This window comes from Sturnira hondurensis, unplaced genomic scaffold (assembly GCF_014824575.4).
Source record: "Sturnira hondurensis isolate 20B ecotype Veracruz unplaced genomic scaffold, ASM1482457v3 Scaffold0005279, whole genome shotgun sequence".
In the NCBI taxonomy this organism is placed as follows: Eukaryota; Metazoa; Chordata; class Mammalia; order Chiroptera; family Phyllostomidae; genus Sturnira; species Sturnira hondurensis.
In genome coordinates, this window is record NW_028077910.1 from 5,205,868 (window position 1) to 5,226,710 (window position 20,843).

A 20,843-nucleotide genomic window follows, 5' to 3' on the forward strand; every position below is an offset into this window, starting at 1 on the left:
GCTTACATGTCTCTGGAATAAATATCTAGGATTGGAATGGTTGGGTTCAAAAGCATGCATATCTTAAACCTCACTGGTTAATGCCTAAATGTTCTGTTTGATTTACACTATTACAAGCAGTGCAGACCTTTCTGGTTCCCATCTGTGCTAAGACAATACGGGGCATGCACAGTGAAGCGCATCTTATTTGTACTTTCTACATTATGTATGAGAGCATTTTTTAGTTCTTTTTTAAATTTTTTCTATTAAAATTTATCGTCCCTATACCCCCTTCCACCTCCACCCATCCCCTGACCCCTACCATCAAAATCACCACTTTTGTCTGTGTCCATGAGACCTTTTTCGCTCGAACCCTGCACCCCCCCAGTTCTGTGTTCTGTGACTTCCACTCTTACTGATGTCTTTTCAAAACACGTAGTTCTTAATTTTAATGTAGATTTAACAGTGTTTTCCACTATAATGATATTAAATGTGTTAACACATTTAATCAATCTTTTCCAACCCAACAGATTAAGATACTCTCCTGTATTATCTAGTAATATCTTTATAGTTTTACCTTTCAGACTTAGGCCTACAATTCCCTTGGAACTCATTTTTGTATAGTGTGAAGAAGAAATTAGTTTCCTTTCTCTTCTTTTTTTAAAAATAAAGATACCCACTTTTCTCAGAACCATTTATTGAAGAGACTATCTTTTCGCACTGTTTTAGGTGTCACTTTCACCTGTTTGTGGGTCTTCGGTTGTGATCCATTACTTGTCTTCAGCACACCAAGAGTTCTAACTCCTTAACTGTCTTGATTCCTACAGCTTTATAACTAACCTTGTTTCACATAAAGGAAGTCTTTGTACTTCTTCAACTGATTGGTTATTTTTAACCCTTTGCATTTCTGCATGAATTCTGGGAATTTATCATACTACACACACACACACTCACACAGCCTTTCAGTATTTGACTGGCTTTGTTTGAATTTATAGTTCAACTGGGGGGAAACTGCTATTTTTCAATACTGAAATATACAATCCATGACTTAACTACTTCAATAATTTTTATGCTATTTTAACAGGTAACTTAAAAAAAAGCATTTTCAACCTGTTTATGCCCGGTGCCATGAAATACAATTGATATCTGTATATTGATTTTTGCATCAGACTTGAACAACTTAACTGTGTACATCCAATAACGTTTCCAATGTCATGCCTTATGTCATTTTCCTCTCCCCTGAAACCCCACACTTTCTGAGACACAGCTCTATTCCCAACAAAATGATAAAAACAGTATAATTTCTAATAGGAAAATGCGTATGTAAGCAAAATTTTATATAATTACCATAGAATTCACTATCTCCTTTCTGCAAAGTTGATTCCAGATTAAAAAATCCTATCCTACATATAATAAGGCTTAAAAACATTAACGGAGGAAGGAAGAAGCAAATAAATGTGCAAGCAAATACACAACAGAGTAGAGGCTGATGCAGGTGTTCATCTGGGTCTGTGAAAATCTGTCTTAAAGAAACTGTAAAACATAAAATAACCTCGGGTTTTAAGTATTTATTTACAATGTTCTTACTGATACAACTGCTTTTAAAATATAGTAATGAAGGTTCATTTACAATTTAAAAGTGACAAATATGTGGCAGAGAAAAAAATCTATAAAGTCAGTTAAACTATTAAAGAAAATAACTGCAAATTGTTAAATGACAATTAGATGTTTGTAGTGCTCCCTAAACAGGTAGGAAATAAAAATGCATTCATTCATAAGAACTTGATTATTTTCTATTACTGACTATAAAAACAAAACTATTGTTGAAAAATAACATCAAGACTTGAAAAATATTTTACAACAGCAAATAATGTATTTCAACTTTACATTTAGTTATGGGGCCTTATTAAAAATTTGACCATACACATATCTATGTATTTTACAGCAGATTACTAAAACTGAGGTCAACTTTAGAGTTATATTATAAAGAGTATAAACAACCTTTACCACAATTTCCGTGTGGGCATTCCTCAAAATAAAATTCCACACATCATCAAACTAAATCAAGATTTACTAGTGGCTAAAAATCACCATAAATATTTGTCTCTGAAACAGCTACAAGTATATACCATTATCATGTTTGTGCAAAATAGTCATTATTTTTTAATCTCTCTGTCCTTATCTCAATTTGCAAAAGTATTTAGAAACAATCTCCTTTAACTGTTATTCTTTTTAATCAGGGCAAATCTTTTTAAACCCACACAATGGATCTTAAAAACACTTGAGAACAAAATAAAACTGCAAAAGGAGCAATTTAAAAAGTACTTCAAACAGCACATATGAAACAAGACCCCACTATTTAATTAGATATCTGGTTTTGATCTAGTTAAGTACTGTGATATCACTTAATTTCTGCACAAATTGAGATACACAAGTATGTATTTCCAAAATTCATTTCTGGACACTATACAAAGAAATTCACAGCAGTATTTAACGTAGACCAATAAAATTTATTTACTGTATGTATCAGGTTGCAAAGCTACCGATATCATGAATAACTTAAAGATACTGGTCTTCAAACGAAGGACTTGAGCAAAGTGAAAACTTACATCAAAAATCAATAAAAGTTTCTAATAAATTAAGTTGAAAAATGTAGAAGGCTAACCTTACTCTTTCAAGAAGAAAATCAAATGGCATAGTTTAGTGTTACCTATCTCCTTTATGCTTTCACCAAGTGCTAGCGACAAGTACCACTTAAGTCAGTTCCTTATTTGCACACGAGGTGTTAAGTGTCTGTAGTTTTTTAAGCTTCATATCAAATGAGTTGTAGATCTACTTAAAGCATAACTTCTCCTTTCAAAGAAGGAAGGAAGGCTGACAAGGGAGGGAGATGGGATACCCTGTAAAGACAAGACAAATATTTTATATTCAAAATTTTTTCTTTAAAAAAATTGTAAACTACAGTTTAGCAAATGCATATCATTTTATATTTTACAAAATACCATAACTGTCTAAATTTGTTGCTTCTGAGGTCAAAGTTAAACATCAGTACTTCAACAATAACAAAGAAGCATACACAAGAATACCAAAAATCCAACTGTGGGTGTAAATCAAAATGAATTAGGAAGCAAGTTACTGTTTTATTTTCACATATATAAAGGGCTAAGTGTAACTAAAACTCAGAACCAACAAGGTTCTCACCTACGAGGTAGTAAAATGAAGTGTTTAAAGAGCTGTGTTGATAACGTTTCACAAAGCAATGATTTGAGAAGAAAATATAAAAATACACCTTCCTGAAGAAAAATGTGTTATGATTTGCTATATTAAAAGCATAAATTTTATAAAATGCCATAAACCTAATATTAAGAATCAGATTTGGAATGAATCCCTTCACATGGCAATTATTAGTATTGTTTAAAATGACCACTTTCATACATGAGAAAGTTTCTAGTAGGATTGATTTTTTTCTGTTCTCAACCATAAACTACCTTGCAAAAATATTTTTATGTGTCAATATGCAAAGAAACTCTATTAAGCCTAGTTGTTGTGAACTCAAAGCAATTATAAAGTTATGAATTCAAAAGTTCCCACCCACCTAAAAAGTATTCGGCGGAGAACGAATACTTTTCTTTTTCACAAAAACAAATTTCAAATAACTAATACGCTCACATTAAACTTCATGGGGCTTGTTTCCATTACTCCTAATGGAGTAATGGCATATCTCCTAATTCTTCACAAATATCAAAGATGAGTTGGATAGAACTTTTTTTGAAATTTGAAAAACCAGTATTTCCTTTTAGTGCCTCTGACAAACTAGCTCGTGAGGCAGAATGACATACAGATGTAAACCAGAACTTTTGAGAGCGCCCACCAGTAGAGTTTGAGTGCTGAGCATAAACATGCTTAGTAAATCCAATTTTATTGCTTGTGGAAACTGAATGGATAATCTGTTAGAACAGAAATAAGCAATGGAGAAGAGGGCATAAATGTCTAAAAGATATTTTAGATACTTTTTATTTATATTGTCTATGTAAAAGTGACAAAACCATAAATTATACAAATTAATTTCCTATAAAATCCAATTACCTTCATTTGAAAGGCAATGTTCACAGTAGTTACTCATAGATGCAGGAAATAAACAAGGGATGGTTCTTTGGCCTTCAGAAAGCTTATAATCTGATTTTAATATAGAAATGCCTACTGTATTTTGTCAATTTCAATGTGTTTTTCATTGATCAAATTCTTTGGATATATTTGTATTATCAACTAAGTACAACTTTTCTCCTGTCAGAAGGTTACCCTTGATCAAATATCTATATAAACATGCTCAGATGTGGCCATAAATCTTTGATGTATTAACTCAAGACTTAATTAACTAGCTGTAAAAAAGTAAGTTATTAAACATGACGTGTCTTATCTAAATTTCACACTATAACACGTAACCACTTATAAAACACTATAGCAGCCAGAGTAGTGATTCTCCACCATGACCCACCAGTTAGGAACTTATGATTTAGTACAGTACCCCTTTTTCATCTATAAGACCCAATGTGAAAAGTTGAAGAAGGGCATTTACTGGTGCAAGAACAGGCCTGTGCAAAACCCTCTGAGTGGAGTGATCTTAGCATTTTTTTAAGGAAATCAAGAAAGCTAGTGTGGCTGGAATTGGGGGTGGGGGTTGGGGCAGAGGACATGAGTGGTAGGAAATGAGAAGCAAGACAGGGCTGGGGGAGACTGAGCACACTGCCATGGAGGGGTTTGATAGTCTGAGGATGGAGGGAGATTAATGAAGGTTTAGCTGAGAACGACAGGAGTTGCAGGGGTTCTCTCTCTGGCAGCCATGGGGAATGTGAATGGGAGGCTGAAAGAGGATGGGGGAGGGGGCAAAAACAAACAACAAACAAAAAAAACCACTAGAGCACACCCTGTGTGCCAGGGGCTATTCAAAGGACTTTGTATACAGTAGCTTATATTATCCTTACAACTACAACTTTAGATCATTTTATAGATGATGAAACTGAAAATTCCCAACAGGCTTACAGTGAGCAAATAGCAGAGCCAGGACTGAATGTACGTTCGACTTCATGCTCTTAGCCACTACTCAAACTGCCTCACTGTATAATCACATCATATGGGTGTGTGTGTGTGTGTGTATGTATTTAGTCCTTACATTAACACCAGAGGGAAGCACTATTAATCTCTTTTCCCTCATCAGCAAAAAATAGTGATAAGAGAATAAGAAACTTGCTAAAGGGCATGTAACTTTGATAGTCACTTGTAGGTTAGATTAATAATTTTACAGAGACACATCACTCATATACTTAGTGAGAGTAACAAACGTGAGAAATGGCCTTAATATTAATCGTCTAATAATTTTGACACCACTGGAAATTTGGACTTTTCAGAAAACATTAAAAAATATAAATATGAATTTGGAACCCATATCATCCTTAGACATCCACAGTTTCTGAGATTATATTCTACTCATCACAGAAATAGTAAAAAAAAATATAACTCAGTCTCTGTTATACAAGCAAGGGGAAACGTAATTTTACAGTTGTACCATAATTAATAAATTATACATAAGAATGAAGTGTTTCGTGAACTCACAAGTGTAAATCTACTTTGCCCACCCCTGTATTATGGGAACCAATTTGTATAAACAGAACCTTTACTACTTAGGTGAGTAAAGTGACAGGCCAGACTGAAACACGATTTTTTCCTTAGTGATTTTAGAACATATCTCAATCCAAATAAAACTTCTTATCAAATAAACTACATTTAAAGTATGTATTTATCTCTATTTCATTAAGTAAGGTTTTCTCAGTTACCTTTATGCAATAAAAGATGTCAGAAGTTAAGAGATATTAAAAAATGATAAAGATATTCAATTCCCATCTTTAAAAGTTAGCAAATTCCATACTTAACTCCATAAAAGTGAGTAAGTCATTTAGCCCCTTATACCAAAGTAACTTACTGCTAATGATGATGTGCTAGACAGACGACTCAGTGCCTGCTTGTCACTGCTGTGAGGACTTCTTCCCTCCACTGAACTCTGCGACGGCATAAGAGTCCTTCGGAGAGCTCTTCTCGGAGTTTTGGAGAAAGAGAATGCTCTCGTAACCTAGAGTTTAAAAAAATTATAATTAAGCCGGTATAAATTTAATATAACTCACAAAAACAATTCTATATAAACAAAGCCAAATAACATCAAAAGTTTTTGTACAGATAATACATGAGAATCTCTGCAAACAAAGCACCGAGAAAATGTAGATAGAAGTCAGCCCTCACTCAGCATTGTGGTCATGAACAGGTTCTGTGACTTCACGAGAAAGGACACATAACAAAGCCAAACTTACTGCAGGTTAACTGATATAAACAAGAGTTAAGTTCCTATACTATCTCATCAACACTATCATAAATGATGTTGAACATAATTCAAAAATCTGCTGTACATTTGCATTCATAGAGCGCTACAGTCAAACGGATAAAAGAAAGTGCAAGCATAAACCTGGCATGGAAGAGAAGTCTGGGTTTTATTTTGTCTGATTCTGCTAAAATTTAGTTGTGCTCTTTAATCAAAATCGAAAACTCAATTTCTTTATTGAAAAAGTGAAGGAGTTCATTTGACTCATGATTTAGCATGTTGAACTAAGATCTATCATATGTGTTAATTGCTGGGAAATACAAAGATGATTAAATAAAGTACAAGGCTTCCCCTCAAAAGCAAAAACAATAAAAATATGTAAATCTAGCAGCAGACATTAGCTAAAATTTTAACCTGGACAATTAAAATTCTAGTTCTACTTTTAAGAAGACCTATTATTAACATTCTTACATAGTTGTAAATAACCCTGACAAGGTAAGTAGGGAAGTCATCTTCATTACAAGACTGAACCATGGTCAGGTACAGAACCCAGGTCTTCCGTCTCTGTTAACTGCCCTTTGCTGAACAATGTCTGAGGCACTATTTAAGAGGAATGCACACATATCTATACCTAAAACACCATCAGTACACTTCTGCTGAAGTAGAGCTCATAGAATTATCTATAACAGGAATAGGAAAGATATAATTACTTGTGCCAAAGTTGTTATAACTACTGTGTCAAAGAATTCACTAAACTAAAATGATCTCTGTGGACCATGTCTATCCCAAACTAACTGTTTTAGATTACCTTCAAAAAAAAAAATAGACTACCTTTACACTGGTGTCTATGGCAGTATTGTTTTAATTTACTCTGAAAAATACTTTTTGGAGATATGATTAAAATCTCCACTAGGACTCACCTTTTTTGAAGTCTTTTTTATTGCTCTAGATGCTCTACTCAATGTACTATCCATATCTTTTGTATTCACTTCAAGGGTTTCTGGATCAGCAGTATAAATAAGATTTTCCTGTTGAAAAATGAACATTTTTATTATTTTAAGATAAAACTTAAAAAATACACAACTGTTTCTAAAAGTCAAACCTTTAAGCACTTATTTACATATGGGAGTATATGTAAATGAAACCATTCAATATTTTTGATGTGCTTGACATAATTTCTATTCTAAAATGTACTAATTTAAGATATTGGAAAATAAACTCAGTAAATAAAAAAATTCACACAAGGACAACAGATACCAATGCAACTTGAAAAAGAACTTAATATAAAATCTTACTAACAAACCTAAAACTAACAAGTTAGAAAATTAGCATAATTTATATGCTTAAAAATAACGTCTGTGACAAAACCAGTATCACAAACACTTTCCTTGAGAAAAACCTCAAATTTAAACTTACACTTTCTCCTACTTTTCCCTTTCATCCTCAATTAACATGTAGAAGAATTCTAAATTGGAGGTTCTGAACCTGTGATCAAGAGTTCATAGAAGGAGCAATGCACGGAAATCAGGAGGTATATAATCCCCTTAAATTATGTGCAAAATTCTGTGTGTACCTAAGTGTAAAGGACATTTTGCTGAGGAGGTTTAGATCTTTTATCAGATTACAAAAGGAGTCAAAGACGTCATAGAGGCCAAAAACCACTAACCAAAATTAACCTTATATGAAAAAACAAACTCCAAGTAATTTAAATATTAGTTGCTCAGATCATGCTTCATCTTTCAGAAGAAAGCAAATTGAAGCAAATGTTTTCATATATTCCTATAACCAATTTCACCTTAAGTTATAAATCTGGGCTGGCCATGAACTGGCAAGTTGCCTTACTACTCTAGCACAGTAGGTAGGACTGACTGTTCTCTAGCACGATCATTCATTCCACTGCTAGAGAGAATTTTATACGATCATGTGGATGTTGGTTTTTCTGAAATTTTTCTCATCTGCAAAAATGTAGAAAATACTCGGTATACCTAACCCACTGTTATTGTAAGGCTAAAACAAAATAATGCACAGTACTTCTTTGAAATGAAATATTTAACTCCTTTATAAACACAAGGTGTTAAATATTATACTCAACAATTATAAGTGCTTGCTTTAGCTCTTCACCACTAAAATCCACAGACAGCCTTAGTGTTTCTAAAACTTCTTTAATTTCATTAGAACAACAAAATCCACCTTGCCTGCTCCAGATCCTCCCTTTTCCACTTGATCTATTTGCTAAATGACTCATAGTTGCTTATGTAATCACACTCAGGAACAGTATTTATAATTATTACTATCTTTAAATACAATGTTACAATTTTTACTGAGTTTCTTTATCACATCATCAGAAGAAATTTAGAAAATTTTAAATTAAAATCACCCCCACACTCTACTAATCATTTATTATTTACATTTTGGTATAATTCTGACAGGTATTTTCCTACATGCATGAAATATTTAAACAAAATTGTAGTTATTTAGCTGTAGTTATTTACTTTGGGGTATTTTCCCCCCCATGTCTTTAAATACTCAAAAGAATTACTCTTAATGAACAGCTTATAAGTTTCTTCTGATTATACTAGAACTAATTTTATCATTTGACTATTTTTGAACACTTAAAGTGTTTACACTTTCTTCTTAAGAAATAAACTATTATAATAGTATGAAAAAGAAAAAATAATAATACTTAGAAAGAACTTAACCAAGGAAATGAAAGACTTACACACTGTAAACAACAAAATGTTACTGCTGAAAGAAATTAAAGGAGACACAAATAAATGGAAAAACACCCTGCGTTGATGAACTGAAAGATTTAATACTGTTAAAAGGTCAATACTACCCAAAGCAATTTACATATTCAATGAAATCTCTGATTTTTTTCTCAGAAAAAGAAAAATTCATCCTAAAATTCCCATGGAGACTTCCAGCCAAGATGGAGGCGTAAGTAGAAACACTGTGCCTCTTCCCACAACCAAAATAAGGACAACAAAAATTTAGAAACAAAATACAACCAGAACTGACAGAAAATTGAACTGTAAGAAAGTCTGGCAACAAAGGAATTAAAATAGACATACTCATCCAGCCTACATGGCAACCCAGCAATTGGGTTGACCCTTCCTAGTGAACACGCAAGGCTCCACTCCTCACTACATAACAGTTGCAACAAGACCAAAAAACAAAATGGGAAAAAAAAAAAAGGCCCAAACAGAAGAACAGATCAAAGCTCCAGAACAAATACAACTAAGCAATGAAGAGATAGCCAGCCTATCAGATGCACAGTTCAAAACACTGGTAATCTGGATGCTCACAGAACTGGTTGAATTTGGTCACAAATTAGATGAAAAAAATTAAGTTAACCCTACATGAAATAAAGGAAAATGCACAGGGAACCAATACTGATGGGAAGAAAACCATTCAAATTAATGGAGTAGACCAGAGGAAGAAAGAAACAACAAAACAGAAAAGAAGAAAGAATGAATTCAAAAAAATGAGGAGAGGCTTAGGAACCTCCAGGACATCTTTAAGCGTTCTAACATCCAAATTATAGGGGTACCAGAAGGGGAAGAAGAACAGCAAGTGGAAAACTTATTTGAACAAATAATAAAGGAGAACTCCCCCAATCTGGCAAAGGAAACAGACTTCCAAGTCCAGGAAGCTTAGAGTTCCAAAGAGGGTGGACCCAAGAAGAAACACACCAAGGCACATTATAATTACATTAGCCAAGATTAAAATGAAGGAGAGAATCCTAGAAGCAGCAAGAGATAAGGAGACAGTAACCTACAAAGGATATGTCACTTGATTTCTCAAAAGAGACCTTGCAGGAAAGAAGGGGCTGGAAAGAAGTATTCCAAGTCAAGAAAGGCAAGGACCTACATCCAAGATTGCCCTATCCAGCAAAGCTTTCATTTAGAATGGAAGGGAACATAAAGTACTTCTTAGACAAGGTCAAGTTCAAGGAGTTCATCATCACCAAGCCCTTATTACATGAAATGTTAAAGGCACTTATATGAGAAAAAGAAGATAAAAAATATGAACAGTGAAAAGATAGCAAACTCACAGCTTAACAACCACACCTAACACAAAAGCAAAAGCAAACTAAGCAAACAATTAGAACAGGAACAGAACCACAGAAACGGAGATCACATGGAGGGTTAGCAACAGGGGTATGGAAGGATGAGAGAGGGGGGAAAGGTACAGAGAATAAGTAGCATAGATGGTAGGTAGAAAATAGACAGGGGGAGGGCAAGAATAGTATGGGAAATGTAGAATCTAAAGAACTTATGACACATGGACATGAACTAAAGGGGGGGAATGTGAGTGGGAGGGGGTGTGCAGGGTGGAGGGGAATGAAGGGGGGAATGGGACAACTGTAATAGCATAATCAATAAAATATATTTTAAAAAAGAAAAAATAACAAAATAAAATTCATATGGGACTTGAAGGGACCCCAAATAGCCAAAACAATATTAAAGAACTCACAGCATCAAAAATATTCAAAGGGAAAAGGACAGTTTTTTCAACACCTAAATATCCACAGGCAAAAAAAGAATAAAATTGAACCCTTACCTTACACCATATATAAAAATTAAGTCAAAATGGATAAAATATCTAAATGTAAGAGTTAAAATTATAAAAATTCTTGAAGAAAATACAGGAAAAAAGTTTCAAAGCAATGGATTTAGAAGTCATTTCTCTGTTGATACCAGCAGCAGATACAAAAGAGAAATAGACAAAAAAATAAACATTAATATTTACCACCTACATTTTATTACAGGTTTTTGAAATGGCTTCACTTTTCATTTTTAATTCTTGAATCTACCATTAGGAATTATAAGGTTAGGATATACCATCTAATTTTCTCTAAGTATTTAATGAAATATCTTAGTACAGGTGTTAACAATTTTATTAAATTGTTATGATCCTACATTTATCATACAATGAAGTCTTATTTCAAGGACCTCTATCCTTCCATTGATCCACCTATAAATTTTTGAATCAGTGTAAAGTGTTCTGATCATTGTAACTTGAAAATTACAATATCTCATAAAGGAAGTACTATTTTCTAAATTTTCTTATTGTTTTAAAAGAAAATCATCCTTGAAATCATTCTATCATATTTCAAGTATTTCCTATAGGATTTTATAAGGACTTCAATGAATGGACATCTTTATGACTAGTCAGTATTCTCACTGAGAAACATTATAGGTCCCTTTGTAGTTTTCTTAAAATAGATAACCATTTGTTCCTTATAAGGATATTCCTAGATTAATTTATACCAAATCTTATTGAAGAAGGTGTATGTGGTGGGGGGGGGGGGTCTTTATTATCTACACTTTCTAGTTAGTTACTGCTGTCAAAGATGCAAACTATTTGTATGCATCTATATTTAGTTGACCAGTAGTTTTCATTTAGTTCCTGCCAATCATCTAGACAATCACATAAAAATTTTCCCTGGCTGGTGTGGCTCAGTATATTGAGCACTAGCCTGTGAACCAAGAGGTCACCAGTTCAATTCCCAGTCAGGGCACATGCCTAGGTTGCGGGAGGTCCCCAGTTGCAGGCTAGTAAGAGACAACCAATCTGTATATGTACTGCACATTGATATTTCTTTCCCTCTCCTTCTCCCTCCCTACCCCTCTGTAAAAGAGTAAATAAATTTTTAAAATCTTAAAGAAAATAACAAACCTCTGAATAGTTAACACCTCTTGCAGCCAGGACTGTGATACAAGCTCTGCCTAACCCTGACTCTCCCTGTATTATCTTAATGTTTTACATTAACATTCTTATTTCTACAGTGTTGTACATCTGGCACCACAAACTAACCACAGCTTTAACTTTAGCTTTTTGAACTTAATTTTGTATTCATTTCATTCCATTTTCAATTTTAATTTCATTTCTATTTGGATTTCATCCAATTAATACATATATACAAGTCTATTTTTTGATAGAAATTTTTATCTTCCTAGACACAAAGATAAGTTTTTAAAAATTTTTTGACACAGAATCATTTTTCTCTATTATGTCATATTTTCAAACTACAAGCTATTTTATCAATGCTCAATCTGAATTGGTCAATTCACGACTTTTTTAAAAAAATTGAGAGCTGAAAATTCCAAAAGAATTGTCAGAAAACAACTGAAGACGGTAAGATAGTAATTTAATAAAACCAATGGATTACAAATTTAACATCCACATATCACCTATACAGATTCAACTTAACAAAACAACTTAAACAGCTAAACTCTCTCATTTATGATAGCATCTAGTATCATTGTGTCCTCGCCCTTAGCCTGTGCCTCAGTGATTTCCTCAAACTCTAATCATGTTAATAGCTTAGAGTTTCTGACTTGGTCAAATTAAAGTGGTACCAATAATGGACATTTATATTAAGAACTTACAATGGACTGCTAATAATCAGAATAATTATAATTTTAAATAAAAATCACACTAACTCCATTACAAATATTATTGGTTCAGGAGCACAAACTTCTTATATATGTTCTGTCTTCAGCCAATTATTCCTTATGTAGTTAGAAATTCTAGTCTACAATATTGAATATTATTGAATATTGAGTGAATATTGCTACTAATAAGTAGTGATTTCCAGTGGTGATTTCATCAAGATGTAGGGGTGAGTTTGATTTTTTACATTAAGTATAAATAATTAACAGTAAAAGTACTAAACTGTAGCATAAGACATTTAACTATCAAGTTACTTTCAAACTATTCAAAGTGGAGGAAGAGAGTGTAACATTGCTTAAATTTGTTTATAGACTTATACTTTTGCTATCAGAGGCTGGAAATCTGCAATGGCTTAAGGAAAGCTATCATCTGACCTCAAGTGATATATGAGCCTTAAGAGTACAGATAATTTAATTGAAGGTTACATGTAAGCAAGAGACCAAAAATACATACCTAAGCATTCTAAAAAAATTTTTTTCAACAGATTAAAACTAAAACCTTTAAATCTGAAACAACAGAATATGGGACATCATATCCATAAGGAGAAAAACTATTGAGAGGGCTTAACCAAGAATAAGGAAACCCAGAATCTAATGTTTGTTTTATGCTCTTGTCCTTAGTTTTCACACGTAAAAAAATGTATTAGATTAAGTGTTCTTTCAGTCTGAAAATTTTAATTCTTAAGCCATTTACAAATGGGCATGAAAAATGAAATTAGTCTGTAATAAAATAGCTATACTTATTTACTCTTAATTATTTAAGCTCCAATTATTTAGGGAACCAAAATATACATAATAGGGCAAAAACTACTGATTCAAAGAATCAGAGATTTTTACCATTTACATCTTTTGTGCACACACACACACACACACTTAAAAATACTTCCTCTTCAACATTGCGAATGTTCTCAATTCAAAAGACAGTGACTCAGGGTTTTTCAAAAATTTACTATGTGCATTATTTTAAATTTGAGACAGAGTTCAACTGAAGTCAATGAATATGTGAATTTACAGACATATTTCTTAGCAACAAAATTTCACAACTGAAAAAAAATGTTGTTTAAGACAGTATAAAACAGGACATTGTTAAATGTTTGCTGCCATCTTGTGGCTAAGTTTACTTTATGGCATTTGTTTCATTAGTTGAAGTCTAGCATTACTAGCCAACTTATGGCTAAAATTTTTCCATTAACTGAGGTCAGATGGTAGGTAGCTTTTTGAAGTCATTACAGATTTCTAACCACTAATATCAAACGTATAATTCTAATAACAAATGAATGTTAATAAATTGATGTCACATATGATTTATGATGGAGTCTATATATAATGAAATTAAATTATCTTTTGAAGAACCTGTATTTCACTCAAGAGCTACAAGCTCTTTATACCAAATCTTATTTAAAAGGTGTGTGTGTGTGAAAAGGAGCTACACATACCTTTTCAATAAGATTTCAATACAGGCTACCCAACTTCTGATAAATCACTTAACTTCGATAATTTGAATTTCTCATCTATCTCCACTTTAATCTGTATACGGTAATTACATATGCTATATTTATATATTCATAACGACATCTGATTTTAAGAGGCTAGACAAAGAAAATTAGATTGTCTATTTGCCTGATAGGAAAAGCAACTTCCTACAACTCATCTATTGCTTTCAGTTAGATTTAAAAAACACACACAAAAACAAACAAACAAACAAAAACCAGCAGAAAATAATACCTTCCATTTTACAAACAGCCATGTCAAAGAGCATAAATGAAAATCACAGGGGACAAGTCCTAAAAGCTTCACTAAATCAGAATCACAGAAACTCTGAGGTTATGAGGGCCTTTCCATAAACTAGCAACTCAAAGAAATGTTATATGTGTATACTTTCAACAAATCTTTTCCAAAACAACTTATTAAACCAGCTTTTCTCAATACACACAAAACTAAAACTTTCCTATACTCATAATTAGTAAGTTATTAGAAATGCACAGGTTTAGCTTGAATGCAATGCCATGGAGTTTAATTTTCCGTTAGAATATAATTTTCTGTTATAATAGGAGATTAAGAACTTACAGTATCTGCTTTACAAATGGTGTTGGCTACATGTCGACACAGCATCTTTAGCCAGTTTTCTTTTGGAAGTTCCTCTGACGTCATCTGGAAACTGAGCAGCACATTTGCCTGTTCTGTTGGTGGCCTCACCAGCAAGGCAAAAGCATTATGGCAATCTAGGGTTCCAAAGTCATAAACATTGTTATTCTTAGAAAATTATAGATTTATGCAAGTTTATTTCCTCAGATCAACAATACCCCAAGGAAAAAATACTCTTCACCACCCTTGCCATCCCCTCTATTTTTAATTGGACAAGAGCAACACTGTATTACATTAAAACATTAGGAAGAATTATAACAGTAAGTACCATATGATGAACCAACAATGATAATCTGACATTAAATAAATACTATTTTCCATGACATTTAATATTTTGTATGATGGAGGTTTTAAACAATTAGAATGAACCATTACTTAGAATCCTAAAATTTGAGTTATAAATGACTATGTAAGAATAATTTAAAAATTCAACCTACCTAAAACAATTTGAAAGAAATACAATGTCCAAATATTAAAATTGTTACAAAAAGTTTTGTGACCAAGATGCAAAACCTATTTTAAACAATGAAGTCTTTATTATTATAATCCAAAAATATGGAAAAGATTTCAAATAAATAAATGTACTACATAACCCTTAATAACTCAGAATTTGACAAGTGAGTAAAGATAAGGTACTGTTCAGATTTTCTTTGTTTCTATTAACTCAAAGCTTCCCATCTTTAGAGGACAGGATCAGTAATGCAACCTACTTATGCTGTAAAAACATATGCATCCAAATTACAGCCATGCAGATATATCATTAGGTGCCAGGTAAACAGCTAATACTGTTTTGGGTGAGTATAAACTTTTGGTAACTTCGGGCCTTCAGAGAACCCTCCCTAATACTACCAAAGTTAAGAGTAAAAGCTTCCCTTACTATACATTTAATTCCATGTCAAAACTACCCTGGTTACTTTGGGTGTATTTACTCATGCACATTTATTCCTGGTCATAGCCTACCTGCATCCTTAACAATGCAGCCACGGGCAGCAGGAAAGGCATAAGATGCAAAGCACAGGTAATAGACTAGTAATTTCTTTTGGATCCTGAAGAAATTAAAAGTTTGGTATGGGAACAGGCTAGGTTAGAATAATATTTTGACATGTAACCAACCATTCAAAGGATGAAGATATTCCTTAAATGGTTACATGCCAAAGTAAGATATCATTATTATTTGAAAAATATAAAAAATCAGGTCAAGTTCCTAGAGACGGAGCTGGGATAGAAGTACAAGAAGAATTACTTTACCAGAACTAGCCAATTATATGTAAGGATAATTTAGCACTTACACATAAAACATAAGTGAATCAAACCTATAATGAATAATTTTATTAGCCAATAGTTTATACAATAAGCATACCTTCAGTCTCTCTTATGTCCAGCACTTTCTTAATTTGAGAAAGAGGCATTAGATGAATATGCTTAAGAGAGGCTGGGGGCCGGGTATGGCCATGAGGACTCCTAAAAGTGCCAATAACCTTGTGGCGTTTCCTTGCTATCTGATTACAGAAAAAAATAAAACATAAATAATTTGAATAATAAGACCAAAAACATAAAATATAAAATGGTACTAATCATATAAATCTATATGCAGCTCATCTATTAGTCATTCCAGAATTACTATGTAATAAGAAGTTAAGTGAAAAAAATTCATACCCTTTAACTGTGTAACAGAAATGCTCATGTTTATATAATAAGAGTTCAAAAGTCAGGAAACCAGGCCAATGAAAAGGACCTATGCAATAAATCCCAGAGGTGTGAAAAAACATAGACACACTGCAAGAACTAAGAGAATTAAAGAACAGAGGAATCTTCTTGAGCTCACAGAAAAAAATAGTTGCTCTGGGGTCTCTGTATCGGCTTCAAAAGATAACTGATATCAGTTTAAGACAAGAATTCAACCTTGCCTCAGATCCTGAAAATAAAGGCGTTAAATAACACAGAAATAGTTCTGTCTCTATTATTTTCTTTTTCTTATATTTTATCTAGTTATTTTTAGAGAGAGGGGACGGGAAGGAGAAAGAGAGGGAGAGAAACATCAATGTGTGGTTGCCTCTCACGTGTCCCCTACTGGGGACCGGGCCCGCAACCCAGGCATGTGCCCTGACTGGGAATCGAACCAGCACCCTTTGCTTCACAGGCCTGTGCTCAATCCACTGAGCTACACCAGCCAGGGGCCTAATATTTTCATACTATTGAGAAAAATGACATTTAAAAGGTAACTATACAATATACTAAACAAATGATACAAATTATAGGACTTCCAGCCAAAAGGGAGGCGTAGGTAGACACACTGTGCCTCCTCCCACAGTGAAAAAAAGAACTTAGAAACTAAATAACAACAAGAACTGACAGAAATTTGAACTGCATGGAAGTCTGACAACCAAGGAGTTAAAATAGACATTCATCCAGACTGGTAGGAGGGGCGGAGTTGGGCGGCCAGGCAAAGAGGGGTCGCAGCAAAAAAAAAAGTGGTGGCACTAGGCACGCAAGTCAGCAGTAGGTGGACCCTGGGCACACAGACAGCGGCTGGCAGAACCCAGGCGTGGGGTGGCAACAGGCAGACACAGGGAGGCAGCAATTGTGAAGCCAGGCAAGGTGCGAAAGGAGGCTTATATGCCAGGCAGTCCCACATTCGCGCGCAGATAAACTAGGCAAAACTGGGGAGCGAGACAGACCAAGCAACCCAGGGTCCCAGTGAGGGGAAATAAAGCCCCAAAACACTGACTGAAAACACCTGTGGGGGTTTAGGTGCAGGAACAGATTCCCAGTCTCACAGGAAAGTTCACTGGAGAGACCCACAGGGTCCTAGAATGTACACATGCCCAACCACCTGGGAACTGGCACCAGAAGGGCCCAACTTGCCTGTGGGAAGCAGCAGAAGAGACTAAAATCCAAGAAAGAGGAGAGCAAGCACCACTGTTCCCTCTCGAACTCCACCCCCACATACTGTGTCAAAACACAGCAACTGGGTTGACCCATACTGGTGAACACCTAAGGGGTCCTCACTACTTAACAGCTGCAACAAGACAAAAAAATGACCCAAATGAAAGAACAGATCAAAGCTACAGAACAAAAAAAACTAAGCAATGAAGAGATAGCCAGCCTATCAGATGCACAGTTCAAAACACTGGTAATCTGGATGCTCAGAGAATTGGTTGAATTTGGATGCAAATTAGATGATAAAATGAAGGCTATGCTAAGTGAAATAAAGGAAAATGCACAGGGAACCAATACTGATGGGAAGAAATCGGGACTCACATCAATGGAGTGGACCAGAAAGAAGAAACAACCAAACAGAAAAGAAGGACGAAACAAGAATTCAAAACAAGGAGGAGAGGCTTAGGAACCTCCAGGACATCTTTAAGCGTTCTAACATCCAAATTATAGGGGTACCAGAAGGGGAAGAAGAACAGCAAGTGGAAAACTTATTTGAACAAATAATAAAGGAGAACTCCCCCAATCTGGCAACGGAAACAGACTTCCAAGTCCAGGAAGCTCAGAGTTCCAAAGAGGGTGGACCCAAGAAGAAACACACCAAGGCACATTATAATTACATTAGCCAAGATTAAAATGAAGGAGAGAATCCTAGAAGCAGCAAGAGATAAGGAGACAGTAACCTACAAAGGNGGGAGTGGGAGGAGGAGAGAGGGGGGAAAGGTACAGAGAATAAGTAGCATAGATGGTAGGTAGAAAATAGACAGGGGGAGGGCAAGAATAGTATGGGAAATGTAGAATCTAAAGAACTTATGACACATGGACATGAACTAAAGGGGGGGAATGTGGGTGGGAGGGGGTGTGCAGGGTAGAGAGGAATGAAGGGGGGGAATGGGACAACTGTAATAGCATAATCAATAAAATATAAAAAAATTTTAAATCATACAAATTATAAATTCAAGGTGCTGTGTTATAATATAATTTTACCTATACTGGAGATTCATGCAAAAGGAAAGGATAGGCAAAGGAACACTAGAAAAGCCAGGAGCAAAATCAGAAAGGTTCCTATGATTCATGATATACTTAAGTTCTGTGAATTTTACAAGGTCTCTGGAGTTATTGTTTTCATTTCCACGAAAGCCTGTTATGTTATTTAGCTTTCTTAAAAGTACAGGACTTTTGAAATTATAATCAACTGAAAGACAGCCACAAAAAATCATTCAGACTGGGTTACTTAATGAATTGAGATTAATTGGTCACCATCATGAATATGATAAAGTATGGCTGAGAAGTGTACCTACCTGTGTTGGCTAATTAGAAAAACCCAAAAGGCTGTAAGTACCACATTCACAACAAAGCAGACATATGACACAGATCTATGTTGTACAGCTAATATTAAACGTTCACTTATATTAACAGAATGGAAATAAGCAATAAACACTCTAAATATTTTCACTAATATTTTAACATATTTTGTGTCAAGATAAAAAATCAAAACACAAGTAAAATATAAAAGGAAAATATATTCTCAAATACTAAATTATGATTTAGTATTCTGCAATACTAAATCAAAACACAAGTAAAATAGAAAAATACATTCTCAAATACTAAATTCTTTTAAAATAAATTTGAGTATTTAATATTAAATATTCAAATATATTCTCAAATACAAATAATAATAAAAATTATTTTTAATTAATTAAAAACATCATCTGCTATATTTAAGAGAAGTCATTATAGATTTTACCACACTCTTCATTTCTAATTTGCCTAGAAGCGTGGGTTTTATTTTTTTTTAAGATACATAAACTAAATAAGAGTTTAGGAGTATAAATCTTTAATTCTAAGTTAAAAATAGAGCTGTTTCAGTTATTGGGGTTGTGAGAGAGAGTAGAACAAAAAGTCACTGGTAAATGAAATGAGAGGCCAGAGTATCACACAATTGACTGAAAGCTACAGGGAATAACAAATGGCAGGAATTAAAATGGAAGGTAAGTCAGTGAGCCAGTTATAGAAAGCTTCATGGAATTTGAAGGGAATGAACGCTCAAAAATTTAAAGTTGGCCACAACTCTCTCAAGATTGAGAGGATAAAAACCAGAATGGATTAGCAGTGAAGTACCTATAACCTAACCAATTAGATGATTATAGCCAGTTGACCTAGGGACTTCAACAGGAAAAACACAAAAGAGCTTTAATAGAAGCTAACAAATAGAAGTACTGACAACTATGGACAGACAGAATTCCATGACATTGCAAACTGGAGTATGATTCAAAACTGACTCCACCTAGCTCCTACTCTTAAAAGCAGAGCAGCCTAAATTTCTTATTATAGAATAGACAAGAAGTCCTGCATTACCTGCCTCATGATTTCTTACAACTTTCTCAGTCCTGGGTATGCTCCACTGTGTACAGTATTTTCACTGTCTTTACTTTTGTGTGTTGTAACATTTCTGAACAAATTAAAATATTATTTTTTACTAACCTCACAATAACAAAACTCTGCATTTAACACAAGTGAACTTTTGGTGACTGGTTTTACTCTTTAAGATTCCATTATATTTTACATTAGTATACATGATACAAGAGCACAACACTAGAAAACAAGGAGAAAAAGAAAAAAGAGGTATTGTCTTTTTAAAAGAATAATCACTGCATTGTCAGAGTGATATTGCCTTGTTTTTTTCCACATAATTTAGAAAATAAGTTTTTTATTCAAAGAAAACTGAAACACTAATTTAAAAGAATACATGCACCCTTATGTTCACTGTAACATTATTTACAATAGCCAAGACATAGAAGAAACCCAAGTATCCATCAGTAGAGTGGATTTAAAAAGGAAATCTCACCATTTACAACAAGCATGGATGAACCTGGAGAGCATTATGCTAAGTGAATAATAAGCCAGTCAGAGAAAGACAAGTACCATATGATTCAATTTAATGTGGAATCTGATGA

The 20,843-nt window shown here is 33.8% G+C and overlaps 1 protein-coding gene across 4 annotated transcripts in view; it reads right to left on the reverse strand.

Moving 5' to 3' along the window:
• Positions 1–1,541: 1,541 nt before the first annotated feature.
• Positions 1,542–20,843, reverse strand: part of ECT2 (epithelial cell transforming 2) — a 53,732-nt gene continuing 34,430 nt past the window's right edge. For 2 of the 4 annotated variants that reach the window (XM_037046507.1, XM_037046506.1), the window contains exons 21-26: positions 16,310–16,448; positions 14,872–15,026; positions 7,267–7,374; positions 5,957–6,103; positions 3,649–3,926; positions 2,805–2,879 (exon numbers count right to left, since the gene is read on the reverse strand). In XM_037046507.1, coding sequence (XP_036902402.1) covers positions 3,681–3,926; positions 5,957–6,103; positions 7,267–7,374; positions 14,872–15,026; positions 16,310–16,448 — 795 coding nt within the window. In that variant the 3' untranslated portion in view covers positions 2,805–2,879; positions 3,649–3,680. Of the gene's footprint in view, positions 2,880–3,648; positions 3,927–5,956; positions 6,104–7,266; positions 7,375–14,871; positions 15,027–16,309; positions 16,449–20,843 lie in introns of all 4 variants that reach the window. The other 2 variants (XM_037046509.1, XM_037046508.1) reach the window with 1 other exon arrangement.